The 18,237-nt window shown below is 37.8% G+C and overlaps 1 protein-coding gene across 1 annotated transcript in view; it reads right to left on the bottom strand.

The window, feature by feature from the left end:
• Positions 1–18,237, bottom strand: part of LOC134536731 (vigilin) — an 80,356-nt gene that overhangs the window by 8,922 nt on the left and 53,197 nt on the right. The window contains exons 11-19 of the mRNA XM_063376621.1: positions 15,082–15,213; positions 13,066–13,212; positions 12,357–12,650; positions 11,401–11,619; positions 10,882–11,017; positions 8,958–9,121; positions 8,072–8,200; positions 6,161–6,271; positions 1,611–1,808 (exon numbers count right to left, since the gene is read on the bottom strand). Of these exons, the coding sequence (XP_063232691.1) occupies positions 1,611–1,808; positions 6,161–6,271; positions 8,072–8,200; positions 8,958–9,121; positions 10,882–11,017; positions 11,401–11,619; positions 12,357–12,650; positions 13,066–13,212; positions 15,082–15,213 (1,530 nt within the window). The remainder of the gene's footprint in view (positions 1–1,610; positions 1,809–6,160; positions 6,272–8,071; positions 8,201–8,957; positions 9,122–10,881; positions 11,018–11,400; positions 11,620–12,356; positions 12,651–13,065; positions 13,213–15,081; positions 15,214–18,237) is intronic.

Below are 18,237 nucleotides of genomic sequence, written 5' to 3'. Positions count from 1 at the left end.
CAGAAAAATTGTAAAGGGGGAAATCGTAACCCGAACTTTGCCGAGATAGTTAGGCCTCGTAACGATACCGCGTTTAGAATAGCAATTTCAGTACCTTTCGATTACGATCGTTCGGAACCGTGTGTTGCCGAACGGCCAAAGAGCTATATGTCGGAATCGATATCGAAATGTTCCGATAGAAAACGCTGGAAACTTAGAATAAACCCCCTGTTCCCGGTTGGATAATATGGTAGAAAGTGTAGACGCCGGGATGTCGAAACGTTTAGCTATATCACTTTTTTTTCCACCTTCATCAACTGCATTTAAAATTTCTAATTTTATTTTGACGTCAAATTGTCGCCGTTTTTTAGGATTAGAATTCATTTTACAGTAGTAACGTGTTGATTTTCGTAACTACGTGTGGAAATAAATAACAGTGAAAACTGAAAAAACGGAAATTGTACTACACCATAGTTAAAAATATTTGCGTGTGCGCATCTTTAACCATAGAAACGCAAAATATACTAGCTGTTCGTCTTGCCAGAGAGATGGTACGAGAGGTGTCCGCCACTAGCGCTAAATGTACCCGCCATTTTGAACAAAGTGTGGCATGTATACACGACGTGTGTTATCCATGATGCTTTGTTTGTTAATTGCCTTCCACGATGGTGCTTATTATTTTAAGGTTATACGCACGTATTTTTAAGCAGTGATTGCAAAAAAATTAGTGGATGTCTTGTAGGAGATGTTTATTTTTGCGTGTTTTTCAAAAGCGGCAGTTCGTTGTAAAGGGAATTTCACTATTTCGGAACAAATAAAATTCGGTATTTAGAGGTTAAAACAGCATTGATCTTATGGCGATCGGCTTGACCAAAATTTTATTTCGTTGCATGGGGTTATTCGTTAAATAGAATATTCGTTAATGGAGGTTTTACTGTACGTACCTGGTTAGGTAATTTTTCTCGAAGGCATAAAATATAGTTAATACAAATCTCGTTATTACAAAGTGCAAATTTTTTGGTCCCCTCGGGTTTGTATTAATGAGACTTGACTGTACATGGAAAGAGCTCACCAACGATATCTCCATAGGACAGCAGAGCTGAATGACATCAATTAAAATTAAAAAAATATTGTCAAGTCTCATCAAGTCGAGTATAATGGACTCGGCTTTCGAAGATGAAGCTACTTTGTTTGGACTTGTAAATATTGTGTGTAATTTAGTGTATAGTGTTTGAAACATTTGAACTTCCCGCACTGCTTGCGAGCAGCGCCAAGTTTTTCAAGTTGGCTGCCTGCCAAGGTGAGTAGCCCTGCAGCTTCCGGCAACGAAGCAACAGTTGTTGTTGAACCATCATGGCGGTAAGTTGTGCTATCGTGCACGCTTGTTGCCAATCGAGTTGTTTGCAAGTGCATCATCATTAATTGTGTCGTTTTATCTGGATTTTACTGTATCGTACGTCTCTAGACAAAACATACTCACTCAACTTTACTTGAGTTTTCAAGTCTCGGCCCATCTCTAAAAACAGTATTGATGGGCATCAATCAAGGTATCAAACATTTCAATTTCACCTGAGAATAAAGGAAATAAAAATTGAATGATATACATACTTATATTTTCAACAATTACTTACCAGTTCATTGACAATCTTCAAAATATCCTCTTTAGCAGCAATGGCATTCTGCTCATAGCCAGTGATTTTGATGGTGTGATCATTGGCATCCTCTTTCTTGGGGAATGTTATCTGAACTCCGTGGTCAGCACGTATCTTGGAAATAACAGCACCTTTTCTGCCAATGATCTTCGGATGGTACTCTGGGTCTACATCAATCTGCACAAACATCAGTTATACATAGAGCCAAGATTTTAAGGTGTTATGAAAAAGGACTTTTCGTCATTAAGAATTGTGGATTTCGTCTTTATCGTCATAAAAAATTAAAACACATGTAATAACATGTACACACCTAGCAGAGCTGCCTTGATCAAATGCTTCAATAATTCGTGGTTAGAGACTTAAAATATGCATATTAAACAATACTATGTTGAGAGTACATAAAAAATTAACAACTAAAATATTCAGTATTCTTATGCAGGTAAGTACTGTTCCTGAGTTCAGGAGAGAGTCTAAATTAATTAAAATATAAACTACAGTTAAACTTTTGTTCTATAAATGCAATATAATTAAGCTCAGGAAAACCCACCATTGTCAGCAGTTCAGCATTCTCTGGTTTTAGAGATCTTCTTCTGTCACTTACAACTACAGAATACTTAGAAAAAGATCTTTCTGAGTCCACATTCGTTGCAGGTATCCATATTAACTTTAAAGCAGCAGCTACAAATTCAGGATAATCCGCTTTCATTTTACATAGTATGTCCACCATGTCTATATAGTTCACATGCGGTTTCTTCTGCTCTTGGGAAACCAGGTTTTGGAGTGTTATGTAGCCTGTTGCTACAGAGGTCTTCTGCACCTTGCAAAGGAAAGGTAGGTTCCCAATATGTTTCTGGAATTCTTTTTCCTCCACACGAATGTTTTCTACATTTTGAGGATTCATTAGAGCGCTGATTCCCAGAAATAGTTGACGAGATGGATCAGTGTTCACCAGATCAATCAGTTTTATAAGACTGAGTTTAGCTGTGTTCTAGAACTGCTCTTTAAGGGCTGCAGAGTTGACAGTTTTCATTTCAGCCAAAATGTCTTCAACATTTTCAGGAAATATTCCCTTAGCCAAGACATCAAGAGTAGTTTGCAGTTTACTCAATTTTGTGCACAACTGATGAGCAGTAGGATACTTTTTTCCTTCAAGAAAATTAATTAGCTCTACAAAGGTGTTACAGTTTTGAGCCACAAATGTAAGAGTGGCCTCAAGACATTGTAACTCTTCCTTCTGGAGTCCCTTGATATATTTAACACCAGAGTTATCTTCGCTAAGCTGCTCAAAGAATTCCACAATGTCGTGCAGATGGAGTGCGAGGTATGATACAGATTCAAACCATGTGTTCCAACGTGTAACAACTGGCATGGGGAATAACTTGACCAGAGCCTTGTTTTCTCCATGTTTCTGGAGAAGAAATTGAAGGTATGCATGCCTCCTCTTTCTGGTGTTAAGAAAGGCCATCTTTACCTTACAAACGAAGAGGTTCAGTTCTTCCAAGTTGTTTTGCCAGATCTGCCCAACAATGTTTACTTTATGGGCCCAACATTGTATGTGGTACATGTGGTCACCAAATACACCTTCAAGGGTGCCAGCAGATTTTGTCATGTACCTGGCACTATCTGTAACATACGCAATTATGTTTTCTTCCTTGACTTCATATTTGGAGCATACATCAATCACTGCCCGAGAACAACAAACAGCATTTGCTGCATCAAGGACACAAGAAGCCCCTAAGATAACATCTTGTTCAGCACCTGGTTTCAGAATTTTAAACAAGATGTTGAAAACACAATTATTACTCTTGTCAGTGGTTTCATCTGCGAGTATGACCACATCTTGCCCCAAGAGCTGCTGCTTGATTTCCACTTCTTTTTTCTCTCTAAGTAGGGGAATGTACTTTTTCCTCATCCAATCCGCTGTTGGAAGATCACCAGCACCACTTACATGCTTCTGCATCCATGCAGTCAACTTGCTGTTGTCAAGTTTCTCAAGAGGAATACCTGCAGCTACAAAGGCTTCAACAGTTTCGAGAACAAAATCTTCCTTTTGTTTTTTTTGCGCATATTTGTGCCACTCCTGCTTCTGGGATAGAAAGCTGTCGTTTCAAAGTGCATGGGGATCGTTTAGCTTTTACATGTTTGTCGCTAATTATGTGCTTGTTTACCGTGTCCTTACGTTCATGCTCCAAACGGCAATTACAATATTTACAGAAAAGTATTTTTCCGTCACTGACATATAATCCCTCATTCTTAAACTCGTCAGCACGTGATGCCGCAGTAGCTTTATTTTTCGGCATGATTAAGAAATTTAGCTTTCATTTATGCACGTCATTTGTAAACAAAGCCCGGAGGTACCAAAAACTAGTATTTACTGAAGTTGTAGCGAAAAAATAAACCGCGGGAAGCCTACTTTTTACAGGCGAGAGAGCCTTATACCCGAAGTAAAAGGTTAGGTTATGTCACGTCAGTGAAATAAATGTTTTTATTTATTTTCCGGAAGGGTTGGGTAGGTAAGCGTTATTTAAAATATTTAATGATCGTAAAATAAATAAATCCTTGCAATATGGTGCTTTTTCATTAGCGATCTGAAAACTTTGATTATGTTACGATTTTGGCTCTCTCGCCTGTGAAGTGTGAAATGAAAATGAAGGCTTGACGGTAAACTGCTTATTCAACAAGCACACAAAATTGCGTTACAGTGAAATTTCATTAAATATCAAGTGATCATTAAATATCAATATTCGCTTTCATTTTATTTTCATACGTATTTATTTAATTAATGCAGTTTTTGTTCACGTGTATTTTTCAAAGGATCCAGCAAACAAGGCGCTGAGATTTTTCACGTTGTTGTGTTTGTTAACTTGTTAATTTTAGTTTACGATCGTCAGTTGTTAATATTGCGTGATCTCTAGTGGCTAGATGAGTTTTAAAAACCCTAACCTAACTCCGATAACGATCTTTTTTTTGTTCGTGAAATCGTCAATTTTTGTGATATATTGTAATTTTTTAAGATGAATAATTAACGTATTAAATAACCACCACACTGCAGTTGGATGACGACCATTTCTTCTACAAACAGATACGGAATTTTTGTCAATCAACCAATAGTCGGTAGTTAACGATTTAAATCAATATTGAGGTGTTTATTTGTGGTTAGAAAACATTTCGCATTTTTCGCGGTTTGGGATGAATTTCGCGTGAAAATTCGCGATTTCGCATAAAACCATATAATCTTGGCTCTAGTTATACAGATCAAGGAAATTAATTCCGATGGCAGATTGATCATTGGAAAAGCTACACTCCATGCTGAATATCTCAAAGCTTGGTGACTCTTTGAACAAGAGTAGCAAATACCACTGCTGGGCCTACTTTTTTCACAAACAGCTAAAAACTCAGAGCACTTAAAAGAATCATCAACTGAACAGATTAAACTAGCATCGTGGCAAATTGGCTATTCCAATGGTGGTCACCAACAGGACTCTGTGATATCTGAATCTTGATGTCAATCATTGATGATTGATGAACATTAATCATGTCTGGTCTATCAGCAATGGTTTCAAAATTTTGATCCCAACATATGGGTTTTCATGTGTTGTTTTCAATACCACCCTGCAATGTTCCATTTAAAAAAAAATTTAAATCAACTTATATTTAATCCACTCTTTAAGGAAAAAAAAAAGTATTTTTTAAAACACCGACAGTTTGTCTCCACATATTGGCGACGAGATGTCTCACATGACATGTCGGACCAAATTCCAAAATTATATAGACCCATTGACATGCCTAACATGTCGATGACATTCACGTACTGCACTACTCTAATAGCCAAGCTTCCAGAAATCCTGTGCTGAATGGACACACAAAGCTATCGTGCAATTTGATCCACGCTACTGTGTCATGTATAATCGAAATGCATTAACACATAGAGAATGCACAACACCAGATAACATGTTTCGACCATCAACTTTCCTTCTGGACACCTCCTTCACTGCAATTGTGGTTCCATAATGAACCATTTTGAAAGTAGTCAAGCCGCAAGGGAAGACATTCCCAAAACCATAGAAACCCAAGCTTTACATGGTTTTTGGGAAAACCTAATTTTTATTGTTTAATGAAGGATATACTACAAATAAAAGAGGTAAAAGGGAAGGTTGGATACAAATGCTTAATCCAAAAACTGTATGACACATTATTTCATGCTTTCAGTACCTGCTGGGACTGACATAAAAATTTGCCCTCAAGTTCATAAAAACCTATAAATAAGGACTTGTTTGGTAGGGGAAAAAAAAAACCTTTTAAAAACAATTAATATGATTATATTATGAACATATTAAAAACCATGGGCAAAAACACAAACAGTTAAAAGCAAAATAGTTTAGGATAATCGAGACACCGGATTCGAGTCCCACTTCGACCATCCTGATTTCAAATTTGAAATTTCCTGTTTTCCCACAACGCTGCAAGCAAGTACCGGGGTCACATTGTGGACTCCTCCCCAGATGTTAAGCACAAACAAGCGCACCGACCTCCAGCTCGAAGGACCTGAGGGCGCGGTCCTGCCGGTCTGCCTCCAGCTCCTTGCAGCGCTCCTCCACCGCCTCCTTGGCCCTCTGCACGCACGCCGGCGTGCCCGAGATCTGCGGCACGGAACACTCCTCAGCACACGGCCACACGAAACAAATCCTACACAAGTACACTTTAGAAATTCTCTTTCACCTTTATTATAAACCAGTTTTAAATAGCACGTAAATTTATTTGCGAATATCAAGTATTTTTCTACCTCAACTGAAAGTTTAAACTTAAGGTGAAACATTTTTCTATATACATTTCACAGTAGTCCAAGAAACATTGATGCGAAATACATTAAAGGTACCGTAGTTCATTCTTGTGTGAAACTTATGTAAGATGGCTGACAAACATTAATGATCTTAATGTCCGAGATCAGCTCCGCATACACTTGCCCCACTGTTGAGAACGGAGTGACGAGGTTTGAGACGCTTGTCACAGGGTCTCAGTGACCACCTCGCCACAAGAGTCCCAGGAGTGGCACGGGTGGCACGACCGAGCCTCTTCCAGGGGTATTAACGAGGCAGATTTCCCCCCCGCCAGAGCATGCACACGGTGACGGTCGGTGAAAGACTATTCGAGACGACTTTCGGTGCAAGTCCGTTTATTGTGAACATCGAACATGAATGACAGAATCTGGTCCCCTTCAAACACTAAAAGCTACCCCTATAATGCCAACTGAACAGGAAGCAGGATTGCCTGCGACCATCTTGCAGTCTTTTTGCTGCCCCAGCTGCTCAATGCAGCGAGGAGGAGTTATGTACAGACGGGTTGGACACATCTGTTAACGGATAACCGTCAGCACACTCCTACGCTGTCATGAAATGATGGTTGAGAACTTCTACCTATTAAGATAGGGTGATAGGATGGACAATAGAATTTATGACAGGCAGGTGGCGGTGGCAGCGGACAAGTTCTTGTAACTGGAAGTCAAAGGTTTATGCTTTACAGTGGCTGTGGTACAAAAAAAATCGGTGCTTTACGATGGTAAATGAAACTGCCATGACCACACATAGTAACGCATAATAAATTAATTTCACAATATATTCACTTTCAACTTTTATCGTTGTTCAGTCTAAAATTTCTGATGATTTGCTATTAAATGGAGTTCTTTTGAAACTTAAACTGTGAGAAATGCTTTCCTTTAAAGCGGAAAGGAAATGCATTAGTACTAATGGGGAAATGACACAAGTAAAAAAAAAGTGAACCAAGGGAATTCGTATCACCTGGGAACGTAAAAATAAGGTTCTACTGTATTTACGTTAATACAGTAGATCATGTTACATTATAAATTAAACGATATTAGGGAAGCCGAGGGCAAAGGCACTGAAAAGAGAGGCAGACAGCTTAGAATCAACAGATGTGCAAGGCATGCAACACTTTAATATGCAACATCAAATCAGTTCAACATAGTATATCGGATTGTAGGTAGGATCAGGATCTGTTTTTATCAGAATCACCCATACCACTACCCGATACATACATCACACATTGATAGATACAGTGGTACATCAGTATGACCCTAGTTATGGAGTGTATTCAGAGAAGCGATGCTGTTTCGACTTGTTGTGTATATAGTTTGAGCATGTTTAGTGTAGTGTATAGACTTTGAACATTTTAAACTTCCCGCCCTGCAGGGCATTGTGGTTGGTCACTTTGGAGTGGCCAGGAAGTAGGTTGGTGCACCTGCACACAGGAAGAGGACAGTCTGATAATCAACATGGTGGTGAGTGGACGTTGGTTACTATCGCGACTCGTTTTCAATCAAACTATAGTTGCTTACAAATGTTACATCCGCTAATTATTTCAGTCCACATCTCTTTGTGCAACAGATGCACTCAATAGCAGAAGGCTGTAGCCACAGCTCCTACCTTGATAATGTCCAGCTTCTGCTCAGCGGGCGACAGAACGATATGCACGTCATACCTGTCCATCAGTTCACGCACATCACGGCCCTTCTGTCCAATTATGGAACGATGGAAATCAAATGGGACGTTCACCTACAAAAAAAAAATACATAGTTCAGCTCAGTATATTACATTACATAAAAATTAAAGGATGGAATCTTTGAATCCTCGAATCCCTAGAATTCAAAAGATTCAAGATTAGAGGAAAATGATTCAAAGAAAAATAATGGAGTGAATTAATTTGGTAAATTAAAAAATCTAACACTTGTAACTCAAGTTAATTAGGCTTTATGTTTTTGCTTTGTACTTATCCTCTAATCTTCTTTTTAAAAATATATGTATTAAGTAAAAAAAAAAAAATTACAATAGATATTATAGTCTCTGGAAAACCTAGTTGCCTTATTGAGGGACCCCAAAATATAGTGAAGTGCCAAATTCATGGAAAACTTTGAAATTCTGCAACTTTTAAAAGTTATCTGCAAAACTTCTAGACATTTTTGTGGAAACACTAAGTAAATCCCTGTTAAGAAATTTCTCAAAGTACTTAAAAATTTAGACTTATTCAGAGCAAGAAATTTTCATTGTGTGATGTTCATTAGAGGGTTTTATTGTAAGTTTGTGATTTAAATGTGATACCCACTTTTAGTTTCAGCAATTTGGTAAAAATCATTGCATTAATTTCAGGTGAATACAGTACGTATGTTAATCCAATAAAATTAAAAAAAAAAAACTGAGTAATTAAAAACAAATTTTTTTTTAACTTAAAGAAAATTTGTTAACATGTAAAAATATTACGCTCTCCATGAGACTACCAATACAAATCCTCGACATTAGGCAACAGGAAACTCACCTCAACTGTGATTGGGACCAAGTCAAGCAAAGCCTGCTTGGCAGCTTCGCACTTCTCCTTCTTGCCGGTGATGCGTATCACATCGCACATTCTCACTGGCTCCGGCTCCGGCTCCTCCGACTCCCCATTCACTAGCTGCATTTCCTCCAAACCGTGGTACTCCTCTGAAGCATTCACAAACAATCAGTGTCAATATTTTGGATTTCAAAATTTAAAACGAAGCAAAAATTTCAGTAGAACAATATAGAAAACTCAGGCTTTTTAACACCTGACTGCAGTGATCCTAGCAGCTTGGCCTGAAGAACGCCCGCGAAATTCACATTTCCTTGTATTACAATGAGCGATATCGGCACAGATTTTCTCTCGTCGTTTGAAATATTGTTGTCGTAGAGTAATGAATATATATTCCATACATTTTTATGAAAACAGTGTATTCATAATCAAAACAAGTTTTCGTAATCCAAAAAAATATATTGTCTTAAAGATCGTGAAACATTAGCTAAACTTTAAACATGATGATAAAAGGACAATGATCATACCACTTTAAACAATGAAACATTTTAACTTTAGAAATGAATTTTTGTAAATCGTTTATTTCGTAAATAATTCCGTGAAACATGATAAAATAGTTTATATCTTAGAATAGGCGCACACCTGAAAAAAAAATATATATCACTCCGAAAAATTTTAATATTGAGGATTTCATAAAAGAATACAATTATTAGAGAATAAACCATCAGCGTTTTTGTAGTTTGACGTAAAGAGAATGATGCAAAATGATAATGAACAATTAATTAGTTAACTTCAAAAAATATTATGTCACAAACTATTACAGTCTTACTTGGATTCTTAAAGGTAACTCAAGGTGATAATCAGCTCTCATTCTAGCATTTCGCCTTGGGAAGTGTGAAGACTTCTATTTGATCCAAAATCCAATGGTCAGCAAGTAAAGGTCCAAAGTCCTAATCATCTGGGCAGAACAACCACCAGGATGTTGGCACCAACAAACAACCCTCCTTCCTTCATGACTATGGGTCCACTCAAACTGATCAGTATCTTTGCCACGTAGTTGTATCTCTTCCAGGACAGCACCGTGAATTTATGTCTTCTTGTAGTATTTGCTAAAAGCTGAACACAGATTTACTATTCCCTTCAGTGGTATTAATGTATTTTCTACATCGTAGAATCTTCTAAGTATCAGTTTGAAATCTTCTATACCACCGACGGGTCTTCCTTTGATGACAACTCAAATTTACATCTGCAGAATAAATATTCTTATCGATGATAATCGTTGCGTATTCAGTTGAGTTTTGAACAACTTTTGTTGAAGTAATCTCACCTCTTCACTGCAACTTTATAATAAAATATTTTTAAAATAGTAGCATTACTTCTAATCTCCATGAATGTGCCATTCAGACTTTTTCAATCGAATTTTTTCCGCTGTTGATTAGCCCTCGAAGGCTGAAACTTAAATAAAAATCCTCATGAGAGGATTGAACATAAGGGAATTCTTTTTAAGCCTTGTATAAACTGTTTTGTCCAATCACATTACTATTTATTATTTTGCATCAATTCCTTAAGATTTTAATTAAAGTATGCATAAATTAAATAAATGTTTTGAGGAGTGCAGGGTTTTTACTCTTAGAAGTTTTCAGGATGGAAAAATGTATTTTTTGCTTTCTAAGTGTTCAACACACTTTCATATAATTTCCATTGTATTGAGCTGTGATCATGCAAATCGGAAGTTTTCTTGTACAAAACATAATCTCAATGCCATTTGACTGAAATTATTTAATTTATGATTGAATCGTGATAGAAATTCTACGGCGAATCTAAGATTTGGGACCGTATCCCTAATTTCCATTTAAGCAATACTGGTATTTCACACAAAAGCTTGAACTTTGTGTCAAGCAATGATAGCTACCTTGCGCATCACGATCAGGAAACTTGACCTGGACGTCAAACTCCTGGGTTATGCCCTGCACCTTGTAACCCTTCGCACCCATCACAGTTCTGTGATGCTTCTGTGGAATGATGCACTCAATCGTAACCATGGATTCCTGAAACCAAACAGCAGCAACTGAATAAGTGATTCCAGAACACTCACTGAAGTATGTATGTTTCACTAAGAGATGTCCAGAAAATAAAGATAGATATTAATATATACCTGGAAAAAAAAAAAGTAGCAAATTCATGAATGGTGGGTTTAAGACTTTTGCAGTGATAATAATTTATTCTTAGTAAATACAAAAAAAATCCAGAAAATTAATTTTAAAACTATAAAAATTTCAGTTTCTAACATTACAGTCTAAGTCCAGACTAACTCTGTCTGCACCAAATATTATTTAGTTTTCAGAACAAACACCAAACATTCTGCATTTGCCTACCGTAGCTGTTTTAGATCCACAACAAGTACAATACAAAGGGCAATGCAGGCACTTACAAGATCATCAACAATCTCTTGTATGCGCTGCTTGGCAGTCTCTATGCACTCCTTGGCCCCCTTCAGCATGACGTGGTCGCTGATGACGCCGGCGCGGGGGAAGGAGATCATCACCCCGCCACACTCCTCGGAGATGCGGTGCAGCACCTCCCCGCGCCGGGCCACGAAGTGCCTGTGATGCTTGGGGTCCACTACCATCTCGCTCTCCACTATGTTGTCCTGCAACAGCGGGGCAGACATGCATAACCACAATTTCACAGGCCTTCGCAACCATTCTCACGGCGGTCTCAGTCGTTGGGATGACGTCACATCATGTTGTCAGAGTTAACTGATGTTTCGCTGTACCTTGCAGAGTTCGCCACCTCCCGGCATCACAATAAAGAAAAGAAAAAAAAAGAGTTAATGCTCAACCTCTTGTTGACATTGAAGTCATATGAGATGAGAACAGAAGCATACGTAGCATGAATGGGTGGGTGAAACAAGAGTACCTCGAGAAAATCCACCAGCAACCAACATCTCCCACGTATCCCACTTGCCAAATATCCTGCTGTGACTCCACCCGGTATTGAACCCTGGAGGCCTTAGTGAATGGCAAGTGATTTAACAACTCAAACAATTTTTCTGTTTTTCAAAAAACCTTCCCCATTTCAACCCCTTTAGACGGATATCACCCATTAACGAACTCGACCAAAGTTTTGCACTACTAGATTTTATGTTCAGTTTGGAGGTGATTTGTGAAAAATTGCGACAGTTGACATTTTAGTTGACGATGGTTTTTGGGTCTATGGACCACGGAATGAAAAACTATATAAAAAAAATTTTCCGAAAGGCGCATCATGGTAGCGGCTTCAATAGGTAGTATTACTTTGAAATTCTCCTAATAATATCAAGTTGCTGCTATGCTTGTGGTAGGTGAGTCAACCATTCAGAAAGTGGTACGAGCGGGAACTACTCACGATCTCCTTGATGGTGGCCTCCAGCTCGGCACGAGCCTTCTCGACGGCATCCTGCCGGCCGATGATGGTGATGGCCTCCTTGTCCTCGTCCTTGTCCGTGGGGAACACGATGCGGGCGCCCGTCGCGTCCCGGATCTTCTTGATGTTGAGGCCGTTCTTGCCGATGAGGAACTTGTGGTGCTGGGGCTTGGCCCGCACCTCCGCGGTGTAGCTGGACAGCTGGCGCTCCGTGGTGAGCTCCAGCAGCTGCTGGCAGGCCTTCTCCACGTCCTCCTTGGGACCCCGCACCGTCACCTGCCACGCGCACGCACCAGTCTCATTGATCACCACGAGCACCCATCAAAACACTCTGTCGAAACGACACAGCCTCCGATGTATCACCCGGGGGGGAGGGAGCCCTCGACCAAACTTCCTGGCTTCCCCCTCCCACACAAACACGCACGAACCCTCTCCCAAACCACCGGCGATGACAACTGCGAAGCAGTCAACCCAAATAGACGCCCACCGAGGAACAGCAGGGGAGGGAGGGACCGCTTGTGGTGGGTAGGAAAACATCCATCCCCATCTCTCCCTTCGCCCAAGGTTCCATTAGGTCCATTTTTTTAAAGGGGATTTGTTTAAAAGATACATCTTACATATTACCATACTCCAAACAACAAAGAACAATATTCTCAAAAAGCAAAGAGCACCGCTCTGGCCCCGTACGTACCTTGTCGCTGTTACTATCGGAGGGAGGGAACTTGATGGCTACGCCTCCACACTCCTCCATGATGGAGTGGATCAGTTTGCCGCCTGCGCCAATCAGTGAGTTGTAGAACTTTGGCGGGATCACTATCTCCTCCGTTACTATATTGGCCTGTACACACACACACACAAAAAAAAAACTTTAATGAAAGATTTATATTAGACTGTCTTTTAACCAACACACACAAGTACATTTAAGTAATGGATTTTGATGTAAACAAAATTTTTTTTTATCGTAGTTTAATACGTGGCAATGCAAGACCCCTGTCCTCCCTAGCTTTTATAAATATTTTTTGAGATGAGAAAATATAATGTTTTGGTCATTCAGATGGATCACCTGATTATATAGTTCAAGGTTATGGCGACCTAGTTCAGTATTTGCAATATACATAAGCGTGTTCTGCTGCATTTCTCTTAGCGAGCACAATACTGAAGACAGCCGATACCACCCCATTTGTCCACTCCTCCCTCCTTCACCAGATAACAATTCCATGATGCCAGGATGTTTTCCTACTGGCAAGCTGGGCATCTGGTAGCAAGCCATTGTGGTATCGCTCACTCTTGTACACGCTAGCCTTACTGTTTACTTCTGTGATTACAGGACACCTGAAAATCTCATGATTGAGATAAACTCGTAAATGTGATTTGTAATGATTTGAAATATAAATTTTTTTTTTATTTTTTTTTTTTTTTTTTCATTTTCAATATGAATTCCTACTAAGAATTATCATTTTAGGATTTTCTTGGCTTTAAGTATCTTGAAAACAGTGCTTTGTAGAGGGAAAATTCATAGAATAAAATTTGTTGCAAATTTAACTACGAACAAATAAGGTCTCTGGAAAAATAAAGAATACCATATTTTTAAAGACTAAGTGTAGAGTAAGACTGAAAGTAGATGTGTTGGTTCTACTTTTCTTCCAGTACTCAATTTGGTGCCGGATCTTAAAAATTGGTTCCCAGTTCTCAGTTTCAGGTTAACCTCCACACAATTTCAAGTCGCACCAAAGATACAGTACTCCCTAATAAATGGTGTATTTGTTTAAAATGACTCATCAGTGACCTACTGTATCATAATTTGTGGCTTTTAGAGGTAGGGCAAGTGGACAGAACAAAGGAAGTTTTTTTTGAGTGCTGAAAGACAACTTTAAACCATTGTAGTTTATTTTTTGATAAGTTTTAAAAGTATATTGAGCCTGTGTTATTTTTCTATAGGTCTAGTTCAAGTTGAAATGGTCATCCCTGTCTGCTAGTGAAAAGAGGGACAAAAAGGGTCGGATTCTCTTCTGTTTACGTTCGGACACGGACACTTTTGCCCGGGGGGGGGGGGGGGGGGGGGGGTGTTGTTGTTTGTGTGTATGTTAATGATAATGAATCACAGCAGCACAAAGAAATAGAAGGAAAAATAAAACTTGTACATAGATAACCAGGAGCGCTCTCGCTATCACGTCCGTTCGGTTTGAACACTCAGTCAGTATTCTGTTGGTATTGTGAAAAGAAAGATGTTAATATTTAGGTCCAAATTTATATTCTTCGTGCCCACCATAAAAGTGTTTCAGCTGTCGGTGGGCATGTCACAAATACAAATAAATAAATAAATAAATAAAAAAATAAAGTGCAATATAACTGAGTTAAATAATACCATCAGATTAAAAAAAATTTATGGCATAAAATAAAAACACAATTGCATGTCTGTAGTGATACATCTTGAACTGTCTCTTCGTATCTTTGATTACCTATTCAAAATGTAAGATAGGTTATGCAACCCCATTCTGCCAGTACTCAAGCTTGACTCAACTAAAAAATAATCAAGTCTGGACTCAACTGAAAGTATAAATACTGAACTCCGCTAGACTCGACTCAAACATCTGCAGACTCCTCCATATCTAATTTTGAGCTTACGCTCTTCCTTTTGTTGTAAGTAACTTAACAAAATAAATGTGTCAGTGCCCAACTTTACTCCAAAACAAAATTTAAATCTTACCAGTTCATTCTGTATCTTCAAGATCCTCTCCTTGGCCTCTTCCACATTCTCCTTCTTTCCCGTGATGGTTATCACATCGCTCTTCTCACCTTCAGCGGGCAGGTCTATCTTGGTCTGAGTCTCATCCCTGATCTGCAAGACACATGACTCACATAAGAAAAACAACTCCTCTGCTAATTATATGCCAACATGCAGTTAATAAACAACTTTCCACGCAACTGACTTCTATTAATACCATTTGCCAAGGTAAAAAAAACAACATATTTACACAATTTGGGCTTGTGAAAGTGATACTCATTTTATATGATGAATGCTTGTCAAAAATTATGGAATCTTACTGTAAAATCAGAAGAAGACACAGTTTAAGGCGATTGGTGCACGGTAAAAAACGGTCACAGGCCCGAAAGCAATGAATTTTGTATCATATGATCATTAAAGAGTCTAGATGCCTATGTGGGTGACTGTTACTATGTAGGGAGGTCAGGAGCTTAGTTCCAGCTCGTCAGTGGCGAGATGGCCTTCATACGAGAAGGGTGTCGCTGGCGGTTGCTCTGCGGCCTGCCATCTAGGAGGAATTAACAGAACCTCGAAGGTTTTATCTCCCTCTCCCTCTAACACACAGCCGATACGGTTCTATCGTGGCCGGAGGAGGGGAAGGGGTTAACAGGTTTTCTCTTTCACTCATCCTTCGCCATGGAGAGGCGGAATGGATTATTTATTTGTTCGCAACTGCGCACGTCATGTGGCTGAGAGCGCACATCTTCTCACTCAACTCACTCGTTCTCTCACACTATTTCAATAAATCTTTTAAAATCTTCAACATCAATACTTTAAACCATTGCGCTTCCTACGGATTAATTATATTTCATGCACGTGCCCGAATTCAGCTGCAAAAAAATAAAACGTGTAATCAATTTTTTTCTTCAAAAACCTTCCGAAACACTGTGTGTTAAAAAACATTCTGAAAGCCCATTTTTCTAGATAAATGGAAATTCTAAATCACCTACGCAACAAGGAAACATTGTGCTTTAATATTATGTAAAGAAAACACCTCTTAGTTTTATAGTTATGTAAAGGTGGTGTGATATGTTTTAGATGTCGCACCATCTTATCATCCATGTAGAAGAGTTACCTGAAAAGCTAACAAGACTATTGCCATGGAAATTGAAATATGGTTAAGGAAATATTTTTCAAATGTTTGTAAACAGTAAACAACATATAAAAAATCTTATAACTGTAAAATTAAAATACAAACAACCCTATAGCAAATTTAATTTCAATATGAAAAAGTCTACAATAATGTTTACAAGAAACGAAATTGCAATAGCAATACAAAAATATCGCAATTTTGTTACATTGTTAACATATATATTATTTTTAATAAAGGCAATAAAAATGGCATACTCAATATTTGGAATACAATAAATACCTTAAGCCCTACATAATTGCTGCGATATTCACAATAAATGCTTTTCTTAAATATAGTAACTAAAAAACATCGTAAATAAATTATGAACATACATATTATGGTGAAGGAAAGTGGACACTATCACACTGAAAAATCTTAGAGGGTAGTTTTCCTCATCTTATTTCTTTCTTTGCGTTTTTGGTCTTGTTTGTTAAAATATTTCATGTTCAAATACTTGATACGCATATACGTTCTTGTCCTGACAAAACAGTATATAACTTATTCTGGATATTTATTTTCAGTAGTTCCGCAAATAATTTTAGTCAGTGATTCAAAAATCCGCTCTTTTTTGCACAAATTGTTGCCATGAACATTATCAAAACACATTTCAGCGATCTTTATTAATTCCAAAAATTCATTAGTGGGACATTTTAAGTTACCCTTTGATTGTACATGTATCCAGCTATCATCCTCCGAATTGAAATCCGTAGGGCCAAGGTCAGGATATTTATTTCTGAAACGATGAGCTATATAGCCAGAAACATATTTCAGCCCTTCAAGAGAAATTTCGTCACTTGAAAGGGACCTGGCCTCTAAATCTAAGACTATTTCTTCCATGTCAGCAAGATCTATTTCATTTAAAGGTGATTTCTCTTGAAATGTCTTTGTAAAATACATTTCCTTGCACAAAAGTAGTTCTGTAATTTCATTCTGATAAGCACTGTCCTGTTCCATTTCATTTGACGAAAAATCACTTACCAAACACATTTCGTCTGTCTTCTCATCCGTGTTTTTCCGTTCAGCAAAAACTGCTGCAGAATGTTTTCACAATATGTAGTTTATAATTCTGTATTTAAAGTAAATGGGTGACAGATGCGTATTTTATTACATGCTTTATATTAGCTTCACCTGTATGTTTGTTTGTCTGTCCGTCTGTAACTCTTTCGACTAAGAGTGAGTGGCTCATCACTGTAAAATGTCCCACCAATTTCATCACGTTCGTTAGCCGAGCAGTCTAAGGCAACTTCTGAGACGTCAGCTTTCGTAATCAGCGATCGTGGGTTCTACTCCCGGCCACGCCGGAAAAAAAAAATGTTTTTTTTTTCTGGTAAATTCTAAGATTATATCCATACATCTAACTGTAAATGATTCGGAGAGACTTTACCATTTCTTTGTGACGTTGCAACTCCAAATAGTTATCTCAGATGGTAATAGGTAGTGTCGGTAACTCATTTCCCTATGATAATTATACATAAATATAGTTTAAAAAACTAAAAAAACATGCTTTTAAAGAATATCAAACTAAAAAGTTAAAAATAAATATAGTTTAAAAAACTAAAGAAACATGCTTTTAAAGATTATCAAACTAAAAAGTTAAAAATAATTTTAAAATTTAATTTATGACAATAGTATATAAGCAATACTAGTATAAATGAGAAAAAAGCATGGGGCGCTTAATATACAAAAAATATGGCACAAAGCGCCTCAAGTTTTTTTCTCATTTATACTAGTATTGCTTATATACTATTGTCATAAATTAAATTTTAAAATTATTTTTAACTTTTTAGTTTGATAATCTTTAAAAGCATGTTTCTTTAGTTTTTTAAACTATATTTATTGATGTTCCATACCTCTAATATACGGACAGAGAAAAAACCACTCTAACACATCTTAGTTCAGTTTAACTGTTAACAAATATTTAGGTTAACAGGTCCTATACATATTTCCAAATGTTTTACTGACTGAGT

This window comes from Bacillus rossius, chromosome 11, assembly GCF_032445375.1.
Source record: "Bacillus rossius redtenbacheri isolate Brsri chromosome 11, Brsri_v3, whole genome shotgun sequence".
NCBI classification, from domain to species: Eukaryota; Metazoa; Arthropoda; class Insecta; order Phasmatodea; family Bacillidae; genus Bacillus; species Bacillus rossius.
This window is presented reverse-complemented; position numbering and strand designations above follow the sequence as displayed.